The sequence below is a fragment of the Bos indicus genome, chromosome 1 (genome assembly GCF_029378745.1).
Source record: "Bos indicus isolate NIAB-ARS_2022 breed Sahiwal x Tharparkar chromosome 1, NIAB-ARS_B.indTharparkar_mat_pri_1.0, whole genome shotgun sequence".
Classification (NCBI taxonomy): domain Eukaryota; kingdom Metazoa; phylum Chordata; class Mammalia; order Artiodactyla; family Bovidae; genus Bos; species Bos indicus.
In genome coordinates this window covers 70806975-70826545 of record NC_091760.1, presented here as the reverse complement: position 1 = coordinate 70826545, position 19571 = coordinate 70806975, and the positions used below count along the sequence as shown (strand labels likewise).

Here is a 19571-nt window from a genome sequence, read left to right as displayed (position 1 = left end):
ATGAGAAATAGATTCAAGGGATTAGATCTGAAAGACAGAGTACCTGAAGAACTATGGATGGAGGTTCATGACATTGTGCACGAGACAGGGATTAAGACCATTCCCAAGAAAAAGAAATGCAAAAAGGCAAAACGTCTGTCTGAGGAGGCCTTACAAATAGCTGTGAAAAGAAGAGGTGAAAGGCACAAGAGAAAAGCAAAGATATACCCATTTGAATGCAGAGTTCCAAAGAATAGCAAGGCGAGATAAGAAAGCCTTCCTCAGTGATCAATACAAAGAAATAGAGGAAAATAATAGAATGGGAAAGACTAGAGATCTCTTCAAGAAAATTAGAGATACCAAGGGAACATTTCATGCAAGGATGGGCTCAATAAAGGACAGAAATGGTATGGACCTAACAGAAGCAGAAGAAGAGGTGGCAAGAATACATAGAAGAACTGTACAAAAAAGATCTTCACAACCCAGATAATCACGATGGTGTGATCACTCACCTAGAACCAGGCATCCTGGAATGTGAAGTCAAGTGGGCCTCACTACGAACAAAGCTAGTGGAGGTGATGGAATTCCAGTTGAGCTATTTAAATCCTGAAAGATGATGCTGTCAAAGTGCTGCACTCAATATGCCAGCAAATTTGGAAAACTCAGCAGTGGCCACAGGACTGGAAAAGTCAGTTTTCATTCTAATCCCAAAGAGAGGCAATGCCAAAGAATGTTCAAACTACTGCACAATTGCACTCATCTCACACGCTAGTAAAGTAATGCTCAAAATTCTACAAGCCAGGCTTTAACAGCAAGTGAACTGTCAACATCCAGATGTTCAAGCTGGATTAAGAAAAGGCAGAGGAACCAGAGATCAAATTGCCAACATCCATTGGATCATCAACAAAGCAAGCGAATTTCAGAAAAATATCTATTTCTGCTTTATTGATTATGCCAAAGCCTTTGACTGTGTGGATCACAACAAACTGGAAAATTCTGAAAGAGAGGGGAATACCAGACCACCTGACCTGCCTCCTGAGAAATCTGTACGTATGTCAGGAAGGAACAGTTAGAACTGGACATGGAACAACAGACTGGTTCCAAATAGGAAAAGGAGTACGTCAAGGCTGTATATTGTCACCCTGCTTATTTAACTTATATGCAGGGTACATCATGACAAACACTGGGCTGGATGAAGCACAAGCTGGAATCAAGATTTCCAGGAGAAATATCAATAACCTCAGATATGCAGATAATACCACCCTTAAGGCAGAAAGCGAAGAAGAACTAAAAAGCCTTGTGATGAAAGTGAAAGACGAGAGTGAAAAAACTGGCTTAAAACTCAACTTTCAGAAAAGTAAGATCATGGTATCTGGTCCCATCAGTTCATGGTAAATAGATGGGGAAACTATGGAAACAGTGACAGACTTTATTTTGGGGGGCTCCAAAATCACTGCAGATGGTGACTGTAGCTATGAAATTAAAAGATGATTGCTCCTTGGAAGAAAAGCTATGACCACCCTAGACAGCATATTAAAAAGTAGAGACATTACTTTGCCAAGAAAGGTCCATCTAGTCAAAGCTATGGTTTTTCCAGTAGTCATGTATGGCTGTGAGAGTTGGACTATAAAGAAAGCTGAGAGTGGAAGAATTGATGTTTTTGAACTGTGGTGTTGGAGAAGACTCTTGGGAGTCCCTTGGACAGCTAGGAGATCCAACCGATCCATCCTAAAGGAAATCAGTCCTGAATATTCATTGGAAGGACTGATGCTGAAGGTGACACTCCCAATACTTTGGCCACCTGATGCGAAGAACTGACTCATTTGAAAAAACCCTGAGGCTGGGAAAGATTGAATGCAGGAGAAGAAGGGGACAACAGAGGATGAGATGGTTTAATGGTTTCACTGACTCAATGGACATGAGTTTGAGTAAACTCTGGGAGTTGGTGATGGACAGGGAGGCCTGGTGAGCTGCAGTCCATGGTGTCGCAAAGAGTCTGACATGACTGAGCAACTGAACTGAACTATACTGACTCTCGGAGAAGGCAATGGCACCCCACTCCAGTACTCTTGCTTGGAAAATCCCATGGACGGAGGAGCCTATTAGGCTGCAATCCATGGGGTTGCTAAGAGTCGGACATGACTGAGCAACTTCACTTTCACTTTTCACTTTCATGCATTGGAGAAGGAAATGGCAGCCCACTCCAGTGTTCTTGCCTGGAGAATCCCAGGGATAGGGGAGCCTGGTGGGCTGCCATCTATGAGGTCGCACAGAGTCGGACACGACTGAAGTGACTTAGCATAGCATAGCATACTGACTTTAAGAAGAAGCAAAGTGAAACTAAAGTCCTGATTCTGGCTAGAAAAATCTTGTAAGTTGAGAATTACAAAGACTTAACTGTCTTCAACGGTTTCATTAGAGGTTGTTGTTGTTATTCTGTTGCTAAGTCGTGTCCAACTCTTTCTGATCCCATGAACTATAGCACACCAGGCTTCTCTGTCCTTCACTATCTCCCGAGTTTGCTCAAACTCATGTCCATTGAGTCAGTGATGCCATCCAACCATCTCATCCTCTGTCGCCCCTTTCACCTCTTGCCCTGAATCTTTCTTAGCAACAGGGCTTTTTCCCAAGGAGTCGGCTCGTCACATCAGGTAGTCAAAGTATTAAAGCTTGGGCTTCAGCATCAGTCTGTCCAATGAATATTCAGGATTGACTCCTTTAGGATTGACTGGTTTGATCTCCTTGCTGTCCAAGGGACTCTCAAGAGTTCTCCAACACCACAGTTTAAAAGCATCAATTCTTCAGCGCTCAGCCTTCTTTATGGTCCAACTGTCACATCCATACATGACTACTGGAAAAACCATAGCTTTGACTATACAGACCTTTGTTGGCAAAGTAATGTCCCTGCTTTTTTTAATACATTGTCTAGGTTTGTCATAGATTTTCCTCCAAGGAGCAAGCATCTTTTAATTTCGTAGCTGCAGTCACTGTCCACATTAATTTTGGAGGCCAAGAAAATGAAATCTGATACTGTTTCCAATTTTTCCACATCTATTTGCCATGAGGTGATGGGACTGGATGTCATGATCTTTGTTTTTTGAATGTTGAGTTTTAAGCCAACTTTTTCACTCTCCTCTTTCACCTCTATCAAGAGACTCTTAAGTTCCTCTTCACTTCCAGTAGGAAGCTTCACAACTCAATTATTCCCTCACATTCCAGTGATCTCCACACATACTTTCACACACTCAAGCCTGCCACCTTAATTGCTGGCATCAGTTTCTGACCCATAGGTCTCCCGTATGCATGTACTTCCTGTTTTCCAACCTTGACTTGACCACTGGTTCTTCAGTAACTCTAGTGATTTTACTTGATTTCATCTTGCCAGTTGTTTTTTGTTCAAGGTTTGCCTTCAGTCTTCTAGTCCTGGTTTCACTCCTTTTCTGATGATCAAAATATCTGAGTGATATTCTACTTTAGTTTTACTGAGCCTGAATGTAACAGCTGAGACTGAAATCCAAGAAGGTAAGTTTCACAAGCAAGTGTTACTTGTTGGAAAAATTATATTATCAACAATATAATGTAAAGAAAAGAGAAAAAAGGGGGTTGTGATAGTAGTGTAGGGGACTTGATTGGCAGAGCCCAAAGCTGAGGTCTCTTTTGATACTATTTGGTTTGAGTCTTAAAAGGACATTAATATAAATATCTTTTTTTTTAAATACTCAAGGAATACAAGAAGAACTTATAATAATGGTAGAGTTTTTGAGGGGAAAAAAAAGTTAAGAAACTTCTGAAAAATTCTATTCATTACAGAGAAAGCCTAAGTGTACACCAGTTTTTATAAAGCTTTTGAGGTGACGGTGGTACAAAAATGGTTTTCAAAGAGTGTAAGCTATAAACACAGGGTTAATAGGGATATTGAAGTAAAAATAAATAACAAAGGTACTTTAAAACTGATAATAGAAGATAAGAGAGGATGCTAAGCAAGTCAGAAGACCTAAAGATAATAAATATCTCAGAAGAAAGGCTAGTGACCTTCTTTAGACAATTCTTCCAAATATATTTTCCTAATATTCTTCTAACTTCTTTGTAGGAGATAAGGAAGATTCCTATATCTGAAGTATAAGCTTGTCCAAATAGCTAGGCAATGAAAAGCTGATATATCAGGCCATACTTAGTAACTTTCTTAATTCTAATAGTCATGGTACTAATTTGTAACTGCCCAAACACAGTTTTGTAAGTACTTGCTTAAAACTTGGGATGCATTTCCTTATACAGGTAAATTAGACATAAAGTAAGGCCCTAATGACCAGAAAAGCTCAATAAATCCACTCTGTAGTTGAAATATAAAACAAATGACATTATTAACACTAACCATTAGGTATAAGGAGTATTTGTGTTGTGCTTAGTCACTAAGTTGTGTCCGACCCTTTGTGACCCCATGGACTGTAGCCCACCAGGCTCCTCTGTCCATGGGGATTCTCCAGGCAAGAATACTAGAGTGGGTTGCCATGCCCTCCTCCAGGGGATCTTCCCAACCCAGGGACTGAAACCAGGTCTCCCGCATTGCAGGCAGATTCTTTACCATCTGGGCCACCAGAGAAGCCTTGTAAGGAGTATGTGATGTGCTTAAGGTACTACCTAGGACCATAATCTCCCATCTGGAACCTTGGCATACAAGAGACTGCCTGAGACAAGGTCTCCTAGAAGGAAGGAGTGGGTGATATGGTTGGATTGGTTGGGAGGGGTAAGAACAGACTAAGATCTCCAGAGTGTTAGAGTCTCTCAAAGTTCGATTCTGGACATGTTTGTGCATTCCACCAAATATCTGCTATCCTTTTATTTTTAATATAAATATTAAAGGCAACTCAGGGAAAACAACAATTTCTTATACATAACTTCTTTTTTTGCTTGAAAAAGATGACTTCTACTTAGCTGTTATCAACCCAGTAACTTTTGGTGTTGTCCAGATAATTCTTACCTGTACTTCAGCTTGCCTTTCTTTTTTGACATTAAGCAACTGTTTTTGAAGAGATTTTATCTTCTTTCTTCCATTTTCCTCCCTAGAGAAAATAAGGATAATTTATATTTAGAGAAGTGCTTCTCAAAATTCAGTGTACACAGGTTCACCTGGAGGCTAAAGAACAGATTCCTGGGCTCTGTCCCAGATTCTAATTCATTCAGTGGAATTTGCAACTGTGCCAAGGTCCCAGGTGATGCTAATGGTACTGGTCCATGGAGCAAAATTTCAATAATATTTTTAAAAAGACTGTGATTTTGCTCTCACTTTGCTCTCTCACCATGCTGCGGTTTGCACGGTCTCTCAGCTCTGCGTTCTGGAGATGGTGCTAAAGTGGAGAGAAGTTTCTCAAATGCTGATTGCTGAAGCTTCCAATTCAAGTTTCTCGCCTCCTTCCAGTGTCAATAGATTGGCTTCAGTGCACAGGGGTGACAGGACCCGGAGACACCTTTCTTAACACCAGAAGGTGCTGGAGTGGGCTGAGGGGCTGGTCAGTCCAGAGGCTGCTGTCCATACCCCCACAAGGTTCTGGCTCAGAGCCTCGAAGCAGGGAAGAACCCCACGTTCCATGATGGCCTCAGGAGGGAGGATTTGTCAAGTGATCAAGCCCTGAGTCTTTAGAGTGGGAGCAGTGACTCCAAGACCCCAGTCTACCAGAGAACTAACCCTAGAGAGTATGAAATAGTGAGAACTCACAAAAAGGAAACCACTTGAATTAAAGACCCGGCGTCACACAACCACCAGTAGCACCCTGTGCAGGATGCCTCATCTAAATGACAAACAAAACAAAAACAAACCCAATAATCAGCAGACAGGATTACCACCTCACTCAGCCTTGCCCATCAGAGGAAAAACAAACAAACAAACAAAACCTCAGCACAACTCTCACCCTACAAGAAGCTCACACAAACCACTGAACCAACCTTAGGAGGCAGAAACCAAAAGGAAGAAAGAATTCAACCTTCTTCAAGGAAAGAATTCAACTTTCCTAGAAGCCTGGGGAAAGGAGACCTCAAACACAATAACCTAGAAAAAAAAAAAATGAAAAGGCAGAGAAATACTGCACAAATGAAGAAACAAACTAGAAACACAGAAATCCAAATAAATGAAGAGGAAATAGGCAAAGTACCTGAAAAAGAATTCAGAATAATGATAGTAAAGATTATCAAAAACCTTGAAAACAAAATGGAGAAAATGCAAGAATCAATTAACAAAGACTGGAAAGAATTACAGAATAAATATACAGAGACAAACAACACAATTACTGAAATTTAAAATACTCTAAAATGAATCAATAGCAGAATATCTGAAGCAGAAGAATGAATCAGTGAGCTGGAAGATAAAATGGTGGAAATAACTTCTGAAGAGCAGAATAAAGTAAAAAGAATGAAAACAGCTGAGGACAGTCTCAGAGACCTCTGGGACTACATCAAATGCACCAACATTCAAATTATAGGGGTCCTAGAAGAAGAAAAGAAAAAGAAAAGGTATGAGAAAATTTTTGAAGACATTATAGTTGAAAATTTCCCCAACATTGAAAAGGAAATAGTCAATCAAGTCCAAGAGGCACAAAGAGTCCCATACAGATAAACCGAAGGAGAAACAAGCCAAGACACATACTAATCAAACTAACAAAGACTAAACACAAAGAACATTAAAAGCAGCAAGGGAGAAGCAAGACGTAACATACAAGGGAAACCCCATATGCTTAACAGCTGATCTTTCAGCAGAAACTCTGCAGGCCAGAAGGGAATTTTAGGATATATTTAAAGTACTGAAAGGGAAAAATCTACAACCAAGATTACTGTGCCTGGCAAAGATCTCATTCAAAATTGATGGAGAAATAAAAAGCTTTTCCAACAAGCAAAGTTAAGAGAATTCAGTACCATCAAACCAGCTTTACAACAAATGTTAAAGGGACTTATGTAATCAAGAAATACAACAGAAGAAAAAAGATCTACAAAATCAACCCCAAAAAATTATAAAATGGCAATAGGAACATATATATCAATAATTACCTTAAATGTAAATGGGTTAAACACTCCAACCAAAAGACACAGACTGGCTGAATGGATACAAAAACAAGACCCATATATATGCTATCTATAAGAAACCCACTTCAGACCTCAAGACACATATAGCCTGAAAGTGAGAGGATGGAAAAAGTGTATTTCATGCAAATGGGAAGCAAAAGAAAGCTGAAGTAGCAATCCTCATATCAGACAAAATAGACCTTAAAATAAAGAAGATTACAAGAGATAGGGAAGGACACTACATAATGATCAAGGGATCGATCCAAGAGAAAGACATAACAATTGTAACTATCTATGCACCCAACATAGGAGCACCTCAATACATAAGACAAACACTAACAGACATAAAAGGAGAAACTGACAGTAACACAATAATAAGTAGGAAATTTTAACACCCCACTCACACCAATGGACAGATCATCAAAACAAAATGAATGGGGAAACACAAGCCTTAAATGATACATTAGATGAGATGGATCTTATTGATATCTTCAGGACATTCCATCCAAATGCAGAAGAATACACCTTCTTCTCAAGTGCACATGGAACATTCTCCAGGGTAGACCACATCTTGGGTCACAAATCAAACCTCAGCAAATTTAAGAAAATTGAAATCATATCAAGCATCCTTTCCAACCACAATGCTATAAGACTAGATACCAATTACAAGAAAAAAAGTGTAAGACACACAAAAACATGGAGACTGAACAACAAACTTCTAAATAATCAACAGGTTACTGAAGAAATCAAAAAACTTCTAGAAACAAATGATAATTAAAACACGACAAATCAAAACCTATGGGATGCAGCAAAAGCAGTTCTAAGAGGGAAGTTTATAGCAATACAATCCTACCTCAAGAAACAAGAAAAACATTGAGTAGACAACCTAACTGTACACTTAAAACAACTGGAAAAAGAAGAAAAAAACCTAAATTAGTAGAAAGAAATAAATCATAAACACCCGAGCAGAAATAAAAAGAAAGAAACAATAGTAAAGATTAGTAAAACTAAAAGCTGGTTCTTTCAGAAGATAAACAAAATTGACAAACCTTTAGCCAGACTCATCAAGAAAAAAAGGAAGAATCAAATCAACAAAATTAGAAATGAAAAAGGAGAGGTTACATCAGACAATGCAGAAATACAAAGGATTATAAGAGACTGGAATGAACAACTATATGGCAATAAAATGGGTAACCTGGAAGAAATGGACAGATTCTTAGAAAAGTTCAGTCTGCCAAGACTGAACCAGGAAGAAATGAAATTATGAACAACCCAATTACAAGCAATGAAACTGAAGCTGTGATCAAAAATCTCCCAAAAAACAAAAGCCCAGGACCAGATGCTTCACAGGCGAAATCTATCAAACTTAGAGAAGAGATAATGCCTATCCTTCTAAAAGTCTTTCAAAAAATTGCAGAGGAAGGAACACTTCCAAACTCATTCTATGAGGCCACCATCACTCTGATACCCAAACCAGACAAAGATAAACCAAAAAAAGAAAACTACAGGCCAATATCACTGATGAACATAAATGCAAAAATTCTCAACAAAATTTTAGCAAACAGAATTCAACAACACATCAAAAAGCTCATACACCATGATCAAGCTGGGTTTACTCCAGGGATGCAAGGATTCTTCAATATACTCAAATCAATCAATGTGATACACTATATTAACAAATTGAAAGATAAAAATTATATGACAATCTCAATAGATGCAGAAAAAGCCTTTGACAAAATTAAGCACCTATTTATGATTAAAAGTCTTCAAAAAATGGACACAGAAGGAACCTACCTCAACATAGTAAAGGCCACAAATAATAAGCCTACAGCAAACATTATCCTCAATGGTGAAAAACTAAAAGCATTCCCCCTAAGATCAGGAACAATACAAAGCTGTACACTTTCACCACTATTATTCAACATAGTTCTGGAAATGCAAGCAATCAGAGAAGAAAAAGAAAAAAAAGAATCCAGATTGGAAAAGAAGAAGTAAAGCTCTTACTGTTTGCAGATGATATGATACTGTACATAGAAAACCCTAAAGATAGTATCAGAAAATTACTAGAGCTAATCAGTGAATTTGGAAAAGTTGCAGGATACAAAATCAATACACAGAAATCATTTGCAATTCTATATAGAAAGAGAAATTAAGGAATCAATCCCATTCACCATTGCAACAAAAAGAAGTAAATATCTAGGAATAAACCTACCTAAGGAGACAAAAGAACTGTACACAGAATATTATGACACAAATGAAAGAAATCAAAGATGACATAAACAGATGGAGAGATATTCCATGTTCCTGGGTAGGGAGAATCAATATTGTAAAAATGACTATATTGCCAAACGCAATCTACAGATTCAATACTATCCCTATCAAATTATCAATGGCATTTTTCACGTAATTAGAACAAAAAATTTCACAATTCATGTGGGAACACAGAAGAACCCGAATAGCCAAAGCAGTCTTGAGAAAGAAGAATGGAGGTGGAGGAATCAACCTTCCTGACTTCAGATACAAAGCTACAGACATCAAGACAGTATGGTACTGGCACAAAAACAGAAATATAGACCAATGCAACAAGATAGAAAGCCCAGAAATAAACCCATGCACCTATGGGTACCTTATTTTTGACAAAAGAGGCAAGAATATACCATGGGGCAAAGACAGCCTCTTCAATAAATGGTGCTGGGAAAACTGGCCAGCTACATGTAAAAGAATGAAATTAGAACACTTCCTAACAACATACACAAAGATAAACTCAAAATGGATTAAGGACCTAAATGTAAGACCAGAAACTATCAAACTCTTGCTACTGCTACTGCTGCTAAGTCACTTCAGTAGCGTACGACTCTGTGCGACCCCAAAGATGGCAGCCTACCAGGCTCCCCTGTCCCTGGGATTCTCTAGGCAAGAACACTGGAGTGGGTTGCCATTTCCTTCTCCAATGCATGAAAGTGAAAAGTGAAAGTGAAGTTGCTCAGTCATACCCGACTTTTAGCGACCCCATGGACTGCAGCCTACCAGGCTCCTCCGTCCATGGGATTTTCCAGGCAAGAGTATTGGAGTGGGTTGCCACTGCCTTCTCCCTAAAACTCTTAGAGGAAAACATAGGCAGAACACTTGATGACATAAACCAAAGCAAGATCCTCTATGACCCATCTCCTAGAGTAATGGAAATAAAAACAAAAGTAAACAAATGGGACCCGATTAAACTTAAAAGTTTTTGCACAGCAAAGGAAGCTATAAGCAAGGTGAAAAGACAACCCTCAGAATGGGAGAAAATAATAGCAAATGAAACAACTGACAAAGGATTAACTTCCAAAATATACAAGCAGCTCATACAACTCAATACCAGAAAAACAAACCACCCAATCAAAAAGTGGGAAAAAGACCTAAACAGACATTTCTCCAAAGAAGATATACAGATGGCTAACAAACACATGAAAAGATACTCAACATCATTCTTTATTCAGTTCAGTCATTCAGTCATGTCTGACTCTTTGCGACCCCATGAATCGCAGCATGCCAGGCCTCACTGTCCATCACCAACTCCTGGAGTTCACCCAAACTCATGTGCATCAAGTCGGTGATGCTATCCAGCCATCTCATCCTCTGTCATCCCCTTCTCCTCCTGCCCCCAATCCCTCCCAGCATCAGGGTCTTTTCCAATGAGTCAACTCTTTGCATGAGGTGGCCAAAGTATTGGAGTTTCAGCCTCAGCATCAGTCCTTCCAATGAATACCCAGGACTGGTCTCCTTAGGATGGACTGGTTGGATCTCCTTGCAGTCCAAGGGACTCGCAAGAATCTTCTCCAGCATTCATTATTAGAGAAATACAAACCAAAGCTACAATAAGATATCACCTCATACCAGTCAGAATGGCCTTCATCAAAAAGTCTACAAACAATAAATGCTGGAGAGCGTGTGGGAATGTAAATTAATACAGCCACTATGGAAGATGGCATGGAGATTCCTTAAATAACTACAAATAAAACCACCATATGACCCAGCAATCCTACTCCTAGGCATATACCCTGAGGAAACCAAAATTGAAAGAGACACATGTATCCCATTGTTCATTGCAGCACTATTTACAATTGCTAGAACATGAAAGCAACCTAGATGTCCATTGACAGATGAATGGATAAAGAAGTTGTGGTACATGTACACAATGGAATTTACTCAGCCATAAGAAGGAACACATTTGAGTCAGTTCTAATGAGGTGGATGAACCTAGAACTCATATGCAGAGTGAAGTGAACCAGAAAGAGAAAGATAAATACCATTTTCTAATGCATATATACAGAATCTAGAAAAATGGTACTGAAGAATTTATTTACAGGGCAACAATGGAGAAACAGACATAGAGAATAGACTTAGGGACATGGGGAGAGGGGAGGAGAGGGTGAGATGTATGGAAAGAGTAATACGGAAACTTACATAACCATATGTAAAATAGACAGCTGGGAATTTGCTGTATGGCTCAGGAAACTCAAACAGGGGCTCTGTATCAACCTAGAGGGGTGGGATGGGGAGGGAGATGGGAGGGAGTTTCAAAAGGGAGGGGATATGTGTATACGTATGGCTGATTCATGTTGAGGTTTGACAGAAAACAGCAATTATCCTTCAATAAAAAAATAACCTAATTTTTAAAAAAGATTGTGATTTTAGTAAACTGGAAGAGGATTTTCTGGCTTATCAGTGTTGTATCTAAAATTGCTGCTGCTGAGAACAAGCTAAGAAGAGGATGAACAGGAAGAGGAAAAAGAAGAATCTTTTCTATTCTGAGCACCTCTTAAAATATAAGGACATAATCCCTGTCATCACTCCTGTTTTACAGATGAGGAAAACGCACATAGAGAGTTGAGGTGACTTGCTGCAGAGGATCTGAGAATGTGCCCCACAGACCTCCAAGTACAGGCAATGTGAGCAAATAAGGGTCCAAGCTCTCGACTCTGAATCCCTCCACTGTGTGTGCTCTGGGGCCACCCTTCCCACAGACTGCTCCCAGCCAAGTTTTGAGGGTGGCAGGGATAAGGCCATCCCTTCCTAGGAGACTCTGGACTTTTCTGATGTTTGACTTTGGCTCACGGACTCCCTGCTGACCTTGCCAAATCATCCTTAGATTGCAGGGTGGTCTCATCCACCCAACCTTCCCTCTCCTTCACTTAGGGTGAGTCTAGCATTGAGTCCAAAGCCTCCCTCCCCATTTTCTCTCACTTAAGGGTTTCCCTGATAAAAATCTTTACATTAATAATCTCATCTTGGCATCTATCTCTAAGAAGATACAGACTCACACACTTGTCATAGTCACACAAGTGGTAAATGGCAGAGCAGAATTCAAACTCAGTATTGTCTGAATGAGAATTTAACTATTTTATGTTGTCCTTAGAAACAGAATTCTGCTTATCTCCAGCAATCTCTTTATTTAGGTTTAAAATAAAATAACAGAACAATACAATAAAAAAAATAATACCTATCTTAGCTTGAGCTGCTATAATAAAAATATCATAGATTGGAAGGCTTATAAACAGAGAAATTCATTGCTCACAGTTCTGGAGGCTATTAAGTCCAAGATCCGGGTGCCATCCAATTCAGTGTCTGGTGAGAACCTGTCACCTGGTTCACAATTGCCAATTTTCATTTGTATCTACATGACAGAAGAGGAAGGCAGCTCTCCTGGGTCTTGTTTATAAGGGCACTAATCCCATTGATGAGGGCTCCATCCTTAAGACCTACTCACTGACCAAAGACATCCAATCTCCTAAAACCATCACTCTGGAGGTTAGGATTCCAAAAATTGAGGTTAGAGGAGCACAAACATTCAGTCTATAGCAACAACAATAACAACAACAAAAAAACCTTATCATTAAGTAGCATCTAGAGAAATCCTGCTAACTAGAATCTTGAGATTGTCATTGCCAAAACAAACCATAGATTATGCACTACCCATCTGTGTAGTACATACATTGTACTATACATATTATAGATACAGATAACCGAAGCCCAGAAACTGAGCTATTGTTCCAGCAGAACTCTGAATAGAACCCAACTTTCTGACTTCTAGTTATCTCCCCTTAAAAGCAAAAACTTGATTTACTTTAGAAATCTAAGACTTCCAGTAAGAGTTTTATAACACTTTATTTTTTATCTTTTTTTTAAGGCAACAAAGCAAATAAACCTAAACTTACTCTCACCTGGCAATGGTATCATAGAAATGCATTTTGCTTTCCCTCTCTTTGCCCAAAGCTTTCAGGAGATTGGTGAAAGTGCCTTCTTCTTGCAACTCCTCCAAAGTTTCTGTAATTACATCACTCAAAAATTGCCTGCAAGGAGAAACAAAAAAGATGAATCAGTAAGATATATTTCCCCACATTCACAAAGGGCTACAGAAATCACACAAGTTAAGACCCAGAAGGACCATCATAACTAAATTTGAATTATTCTTGGAAGGCAGAAATAGTTTAGTATTAGAAAATCTACTAATGGAAATCATCACATTAATGAGGACAAAAGGAGAAAAAAGCCAAATGATCATCACATCATTTAAAAACAAACAACTCTTAGCAAAAAAGAGAAACTCCTTAACCAGAAAAAGTTTACATACTGAGGACTAACGGACCTGGAATGTACAGCATGATATTGTGTATACAACATTTAAGAACATGTAAAACTATGAACGTGAAAGTCAAAGTTAGTCACTCAGTCATGTCCGATTCTTTGTGACCCCACAGACTGTAGCCCAGCAGGTTCCTCTGGCCATGGGATTCTCCAGGCAAGAATACTGGAGTGGGCTGCCATTTCCTTCTCCAGGGGATCTTCCTGACCCAGGGATCAAACCCAGGTCTCTCGCATTGCAGGCAGACTCTTTACTATCTGAGCCATCTATATGTATCGTTTAAATAAAATACTTACATACCTAATAAAAGTATCACAACATATACAAGAGAACAATAAACAACAAATTCAGAAGAAATATTTGGGGGAAGGGTGAGGGGACTAGAATCAGAGTTACAATCGTCAGTTGTACCTGACATATTTTATTTGGAAAAAAAACTCTTAAAGCTATCATGTAAAATGTTAAGATTTGGTGGTTATATACATAAGGATTATTTATATAATCCTTTTAATAAAATATAAATAATAAAATATAATAATAATCCTTTTAATAAAATATAAAAATATAATATATATTTTATATAAAATATAAATATTTTTATATTTTATATAAAATATAAAAATAATCCTTTTAATAAAATATAATAATTTTATTCTTCACATTTTTGTGCATTCTTGAAATATTTCATAATTTTGAAAAAGTTAAATCATTTAAAAATTTTTGTATAAAGAGCTAATACAACATATTTTAGAGATGAGTGAATCCAGACTCAGGAAGATTACATGCCTTCCTTGCCCAAGTTCACAGAACTAGCTTGAAAAAGAGATAGAACTATTTAATTCAGACTCTTGACTCCTAGTCCATTGACTATTCTCTCCTAGGTAGAGAATTTTAATTACTGTTATTTAATGTTTTGATATAGAATCAGCAAGAAGTATTCTTACTGTTTTACATAATTATTACCAATAGTTCACACAAAAAAATTCAATAACTATATTGAGAAAATAAATACGATGAAGTCATGTCAGTTGAAAAACTATGATCCCACACACTGAGAATGAAAGGACATTAACTAGCAGCTTATAAACAGGACACCATCTTTAAGGGATGCAAATGTGAAACCAGATTATTTCTAGCAAGAGATGATACCCTCTGGGGAGGGTCTAAAGCAGGGGTCAGCAAGTTTTTCTGTAATTGGACAAACAGTAAATGTTTTTGGTTTTGCAGGACATAAACTACCTGTTGAAACCACTCGACTCTGCTGTTATCCCATGAAAGCAGTCATAGACAATATATAAAATGGGCAATGCTGTATTCCAGTAAAATTTGTTTTCAAAAACAGACTACAGGCTGGATTTGGCTAGTAGCCCTGGGTAATTGCTATAAACCCTTATTTACCAAAAATTACTATCATAAAGTTATACTTTCTTTTAAACTTAACAGGATTCTTTGTCAGCAAGCCAGTTGACAATGAAAAACTGAGTAATAAGAATGGAAATTGAGACTGCTTAAGAAATCCTCAGGATTAAGAGAGTTTAAAATTTGACTACTTTGATAGTATCTATCTCTTACTAAAGAATAATGCATCACAAGAGCCACCAATCTCTGCCAAGCACTTGGCTGATACCTCCCTCCAAAGTTATCATTATTCTCATTTTTAAAAACTGTAAACAAAGGCTCAATAACTTCCCCAACCATATAGCCACCACATTAACACTTTTACTTGTACCACACTTCCCCTAGAAAGCCCTTGGCTAATTCTATTATCTGCAGTCACTTGGATATAATGACCAATCCATTAAGAGAAGAGAGCAGTCAGCCACCCCTGTACTCACTCCTCATCCATCTAGAAATACATTATCACATTTCCAAACGTGCTGTCCTTCCTTACCTATCAATCTGAATTTTCTTCAGTGTCTCTGTATTCATTATGGTCTGCCTTGTGGGTTTTTTGAAGATAAGATCTTGCACTTTGTTAAACTGGCCTCCTTGTCTGATTTCCGGCAACTTGGGTTCTTCTTTATGTACCAATGGACTGGATATTTTTGAGGGGTTTGATGCCAGTGGAACTTTTTCTGAGCTTCTTCCTTCTAAATGCATTTCTTTGTTATCCTTCTAAAAACAATAAATGATGTTTCATGTTAAAGACAGATTTTTAAAACAAAAAGAAATAATGCTATATGAGGGCCTCTTCCTCCATTTTAAGCCTCTTGTAATATCAGTACCAGAAAATTATCCTCTTCTTCAGCTACATCAAACTGCATGCTCTGCTGTTTTGTGTCTTCCTGCCTTTAGACAACATTCCCACTCTCTGTCATTCCCCAAACTGGTAAACTTTAAGACTATGACCAAAGACACAGTTCTCTGCGAAACATCTCTATTAGCAGACATTTACCATTTATAATTATTTGTATAAATATCTCCATTAAATTATAAATTCCATGAGGAGAGGGACAGTGTCTTACAGATCTTGGTGCACCTCAAATTCTTTTTGGAACAAGATAATATTAAATAAATGTGGCCATCTTTATAATCCCATTGTTTAGAACAATGTCCAGGATACAGCAAAGACTCAAATGTTCGCTGAACACATGAATCTGAAATACAGTCAATCCCTTGGTAACTGTGGAGGACTGGTCTGATCCACCACCACACCCCTGACCCAGCCCTCAAGGAGACCAGACCCCACAGATCCTGAAGTCCCTTATGTAAAATGGCATAGTATTTGTATATAACCTGTTTACATCCTCTCATATACTTTAAATAATCTCTAGATGACCTATAATACTAAAACAATGTAAATACTATGTATATAGCTGCCAGCAAACAGCAAATTCAAGTTATGCTTTTGGGAACTTATTGGAATTTTTTTCTGAATATTTTTGATCCATGGTTGCTTGAATCTGCAGATGTGGAACCCACAGATATGGAGGGTCCACTGTATAAAGAATTAAAAGAGAATCATACCAAAGAGTAGGAGCCAATAGTGTATTAGTGGTGCGGTATAGATTTCGAAGTTCATGTGGGGAAAAGCCAAAAAAAATTATTTTTCAGACCCAAACTTGAATAGTAAGAGGTAAGCATTACCATCTTTCAACTGGGACAGGATACATCTTTAAGTTGATGATTCCTATTTAATCTGTGGCTAAAACCTTGAGCCAATGGGAAACCATATAACATAGCAATTATGCAGTACATATGGGACTCTGAAACCAGACTTCCTTGTTTAAATCCTGGCCCTGTTACTAAACCACATTGACTTTAGACAACTATTTAATATCTCTATGCCTCCATTTTCCTATTGATAAAATAGGGATAATAATAGTACTTGCCATCTTGCAGTTATTGAGGAAAGAAAAAAAGGAAGGAAGGAGAAAAAGAAAGAAAAAGGGCATTTAGAACACTACACAGAACCATGTAAGTTCAACATTTGATATGATTACTTAAATTCTTCAGCTGGTCCTATGCACAGAAGAGTTTTATTTGCATAAAAGCCTAGGTCTTCCTTAGCTAAACTTCAATTAGATTAGTTTTAAAAAAAAACTATCAATAAAGATTAATAAACACACACTCAACAGCATTTTTCCTTTATCAACAGCAAGCAAAGATTCAGATCTGAGGAAAACACACATATGCAAGTACAAAAAAAAATGCTACATTAAATAAGAATTAAATTTTAAAATACTCCTTTCAATTAAAATTGATATGACTGACTACAAAGAGAACAGAAACCATAGAATTCCAACAATTAAATTGAAAATTCAGTTCAGTCAGTTCAGTCACTCAGTTGTGTCCGACTCTTTGCGACTCCATGAATCACAGCACGCCAGGCCTCCCTGTCCATCACCAACTCCCGGAGTTCACTCAAACTCACGTCCATCGAGTCAGTAATGCCATCCAGCCATCTCATCCTCTGTCGTCCCCTTCTCCTCCTGCCCCCAATCCCTCCCAGCATCAGAGTCTTTTCCAATGAGTCAATTCTTCGCATGAGGTGGCCAAAGTACTGGAGTTTCAGCTTTAGCATCATTCCTTCCAAAGAAATCCCAGGGCTGATCTTTAGGATGGACTGGTTAGATCGCCTTGCAGTCCAAGGGACTCTCAAGAGTCTTCTCCAACACCACGGTTCAAAAGCATCAATTCTTCGGTGCTCAGCTTTCTTCACAGTCCAACTCTCACATCCATACATGACCACTGGAAAAACCATAGCCTTGACTAGACGGACCTTGGTTGGCAAAGTAATGTCTCTGCTTTTCAATATGCTGTCTAGGTTGGTCATAACTCTCCTTCCAAGGAGTAAGCGTCTTTTAATTTCATGGCTGCAATCACCATCTGTAGTGATTTTGGAGCCCAAAAAAATAAAGTCTGACACTGTTTCCACTGTTTCCCCATCGATTTCCCATGAAGTGATGGGACCAGATGCTCTATGCATAAATAAAGCTTTAAGTGTGTGGATGGTTATTACTCTAGATTTTCTAGTCTAGGGAGGGAATGGGAAACCTAAGACCTGGAAAGTTTGCTCTTTCTGATCGCCCTAACCATCGTTCCTCTACCTTTGTGCTCGGGCATCTGGAAAAGGAAGCAAATGTGTCAAATGGCCTGATGAACAGATTACTAGAAATAAATATGAGTTTTTAGAAGAGAACTTAAAGGAACTAGCTAAATATTCTGGCCCATTCACCTCCTTGTACAGGAGGGTGTTAGATCCTAAGGGAAAAAATAAGAACAGTATTCCCTGCAAGGGAGCTCTTTCCAAAGTTCAGATCAATTACTCCCACTTCTGGTAGAACTTAGTACATTAGTATGTTTTTCATAATTCCATTTCATGATTCTTTAGTTTTAAAAATGGTTGTGGAAGAGGGATAAATGCTAACTAAACTTTCATCCCAGTGTTGTTACTGTAAAGCTCAACAACGTGAAGCTTTTAAAGAAAGAAAACATCCACATTAGTACTAAGGTTTTTAAATATTTATCTTATGCAGGGCAATGGTACTGTAAAAATTTGTGAGTTAGAACAACTATAATACTATAAAATGAAAAATTATTTTAAGAGTCACAGTTTTAAAAGTTATATAACTAACATATTCTGAAAGGGGCTTTTAAGTTCTATTAATCAGAATAAGAGTACAAACCTTTACTATTTATATTTCTATAAAATCATAAGCAGGGCTTCTCTCTGTCATGTCAGAAAATTTTGTGGGTGAAGATCATAAACCAGAATAAAACTGGAGAAATTTTGTTCTTTTATGTACTGGAATGGTGACCACTACTGAATGTTGTTTATAAATTCGTATTTTTCTTTCTCTCTTGAGTTTCTATGATGGAAAAGTACCCTTTTTAAAGCCTAACAGTAAATATCATTGAGAAAACTTTATCTTGTTAACTGAAGATATTTAGTGAGGTTAATGTCTCTTCTGTACTATCTGTTAACAAACAATTTAAGAATTAGACTAATTTTAAGTGTACTGAAAGGTTTAGTTCTTGGATTTCCAGATGTCTTTGCTTTTCATAAATTAATAAGGAAACTAATTTGTTGCAAAATTCCTATAATACCCATAATGTTTTAAAATCACCCTAAAACTCATAGAATGTTAGTATTAGAAGGGCTCATTTAGTTAAAACTCCACCACAATTCATTCATAAATGAGAAAACTAAGACTGAGAAAGTGAAATGAATTGCTTATTGCACAATTCAACCATAATGATCCTGTAACTTCAAATCCACTTTTAAAACTCTAATAAAAGTTTTGTGAATCCAGTTTATAAATATAGCAGTAGTAATAATAATAATAATAATTATAAAATTGTAAGGGGCAATTAAAGGGAAATTTAATTTTCTAGTCACAGTAAATATGGACTTCTTTTCTATTAGACATGAAAATTAATTTACCCTCCCATTTTTATAGCAAGTTGCATTTAT

The 19571-nt window shown here is 37.7% G+C and overlaps 1 protein-coding gene across 4 annotated transcripts in view; it reads right to left on the bottom strand.

Moving 5' to 3' along the window:
- Positions 1-19571, bottom strand: part of IQCG (IQ motif containing G) — a 54181-nt gene that overhangs the window by 19034 nt on the left and 15576 nt on the right. For all 4 annotated transcript variants that reach the window (XM_019957003.2, XM_019956995.2, XM_070788972.1 and 1 more), the window contains 3 exons: positions 15546-15769; positions 13233-13361; positions 4958-5039 (listed from right to left, as the gene is read on the bottom strand). In XM_019957003.2, the coding sequence (XP_019812562.2) occupies positions 4958-5039; positions 13233-13361; positions 15546-15769 (435 nt within the window). The remainder of the gene's footprint in view (positions 1-4957; positions 5040-13232; positions 13362-15545; positions 15770-19571) is intronic.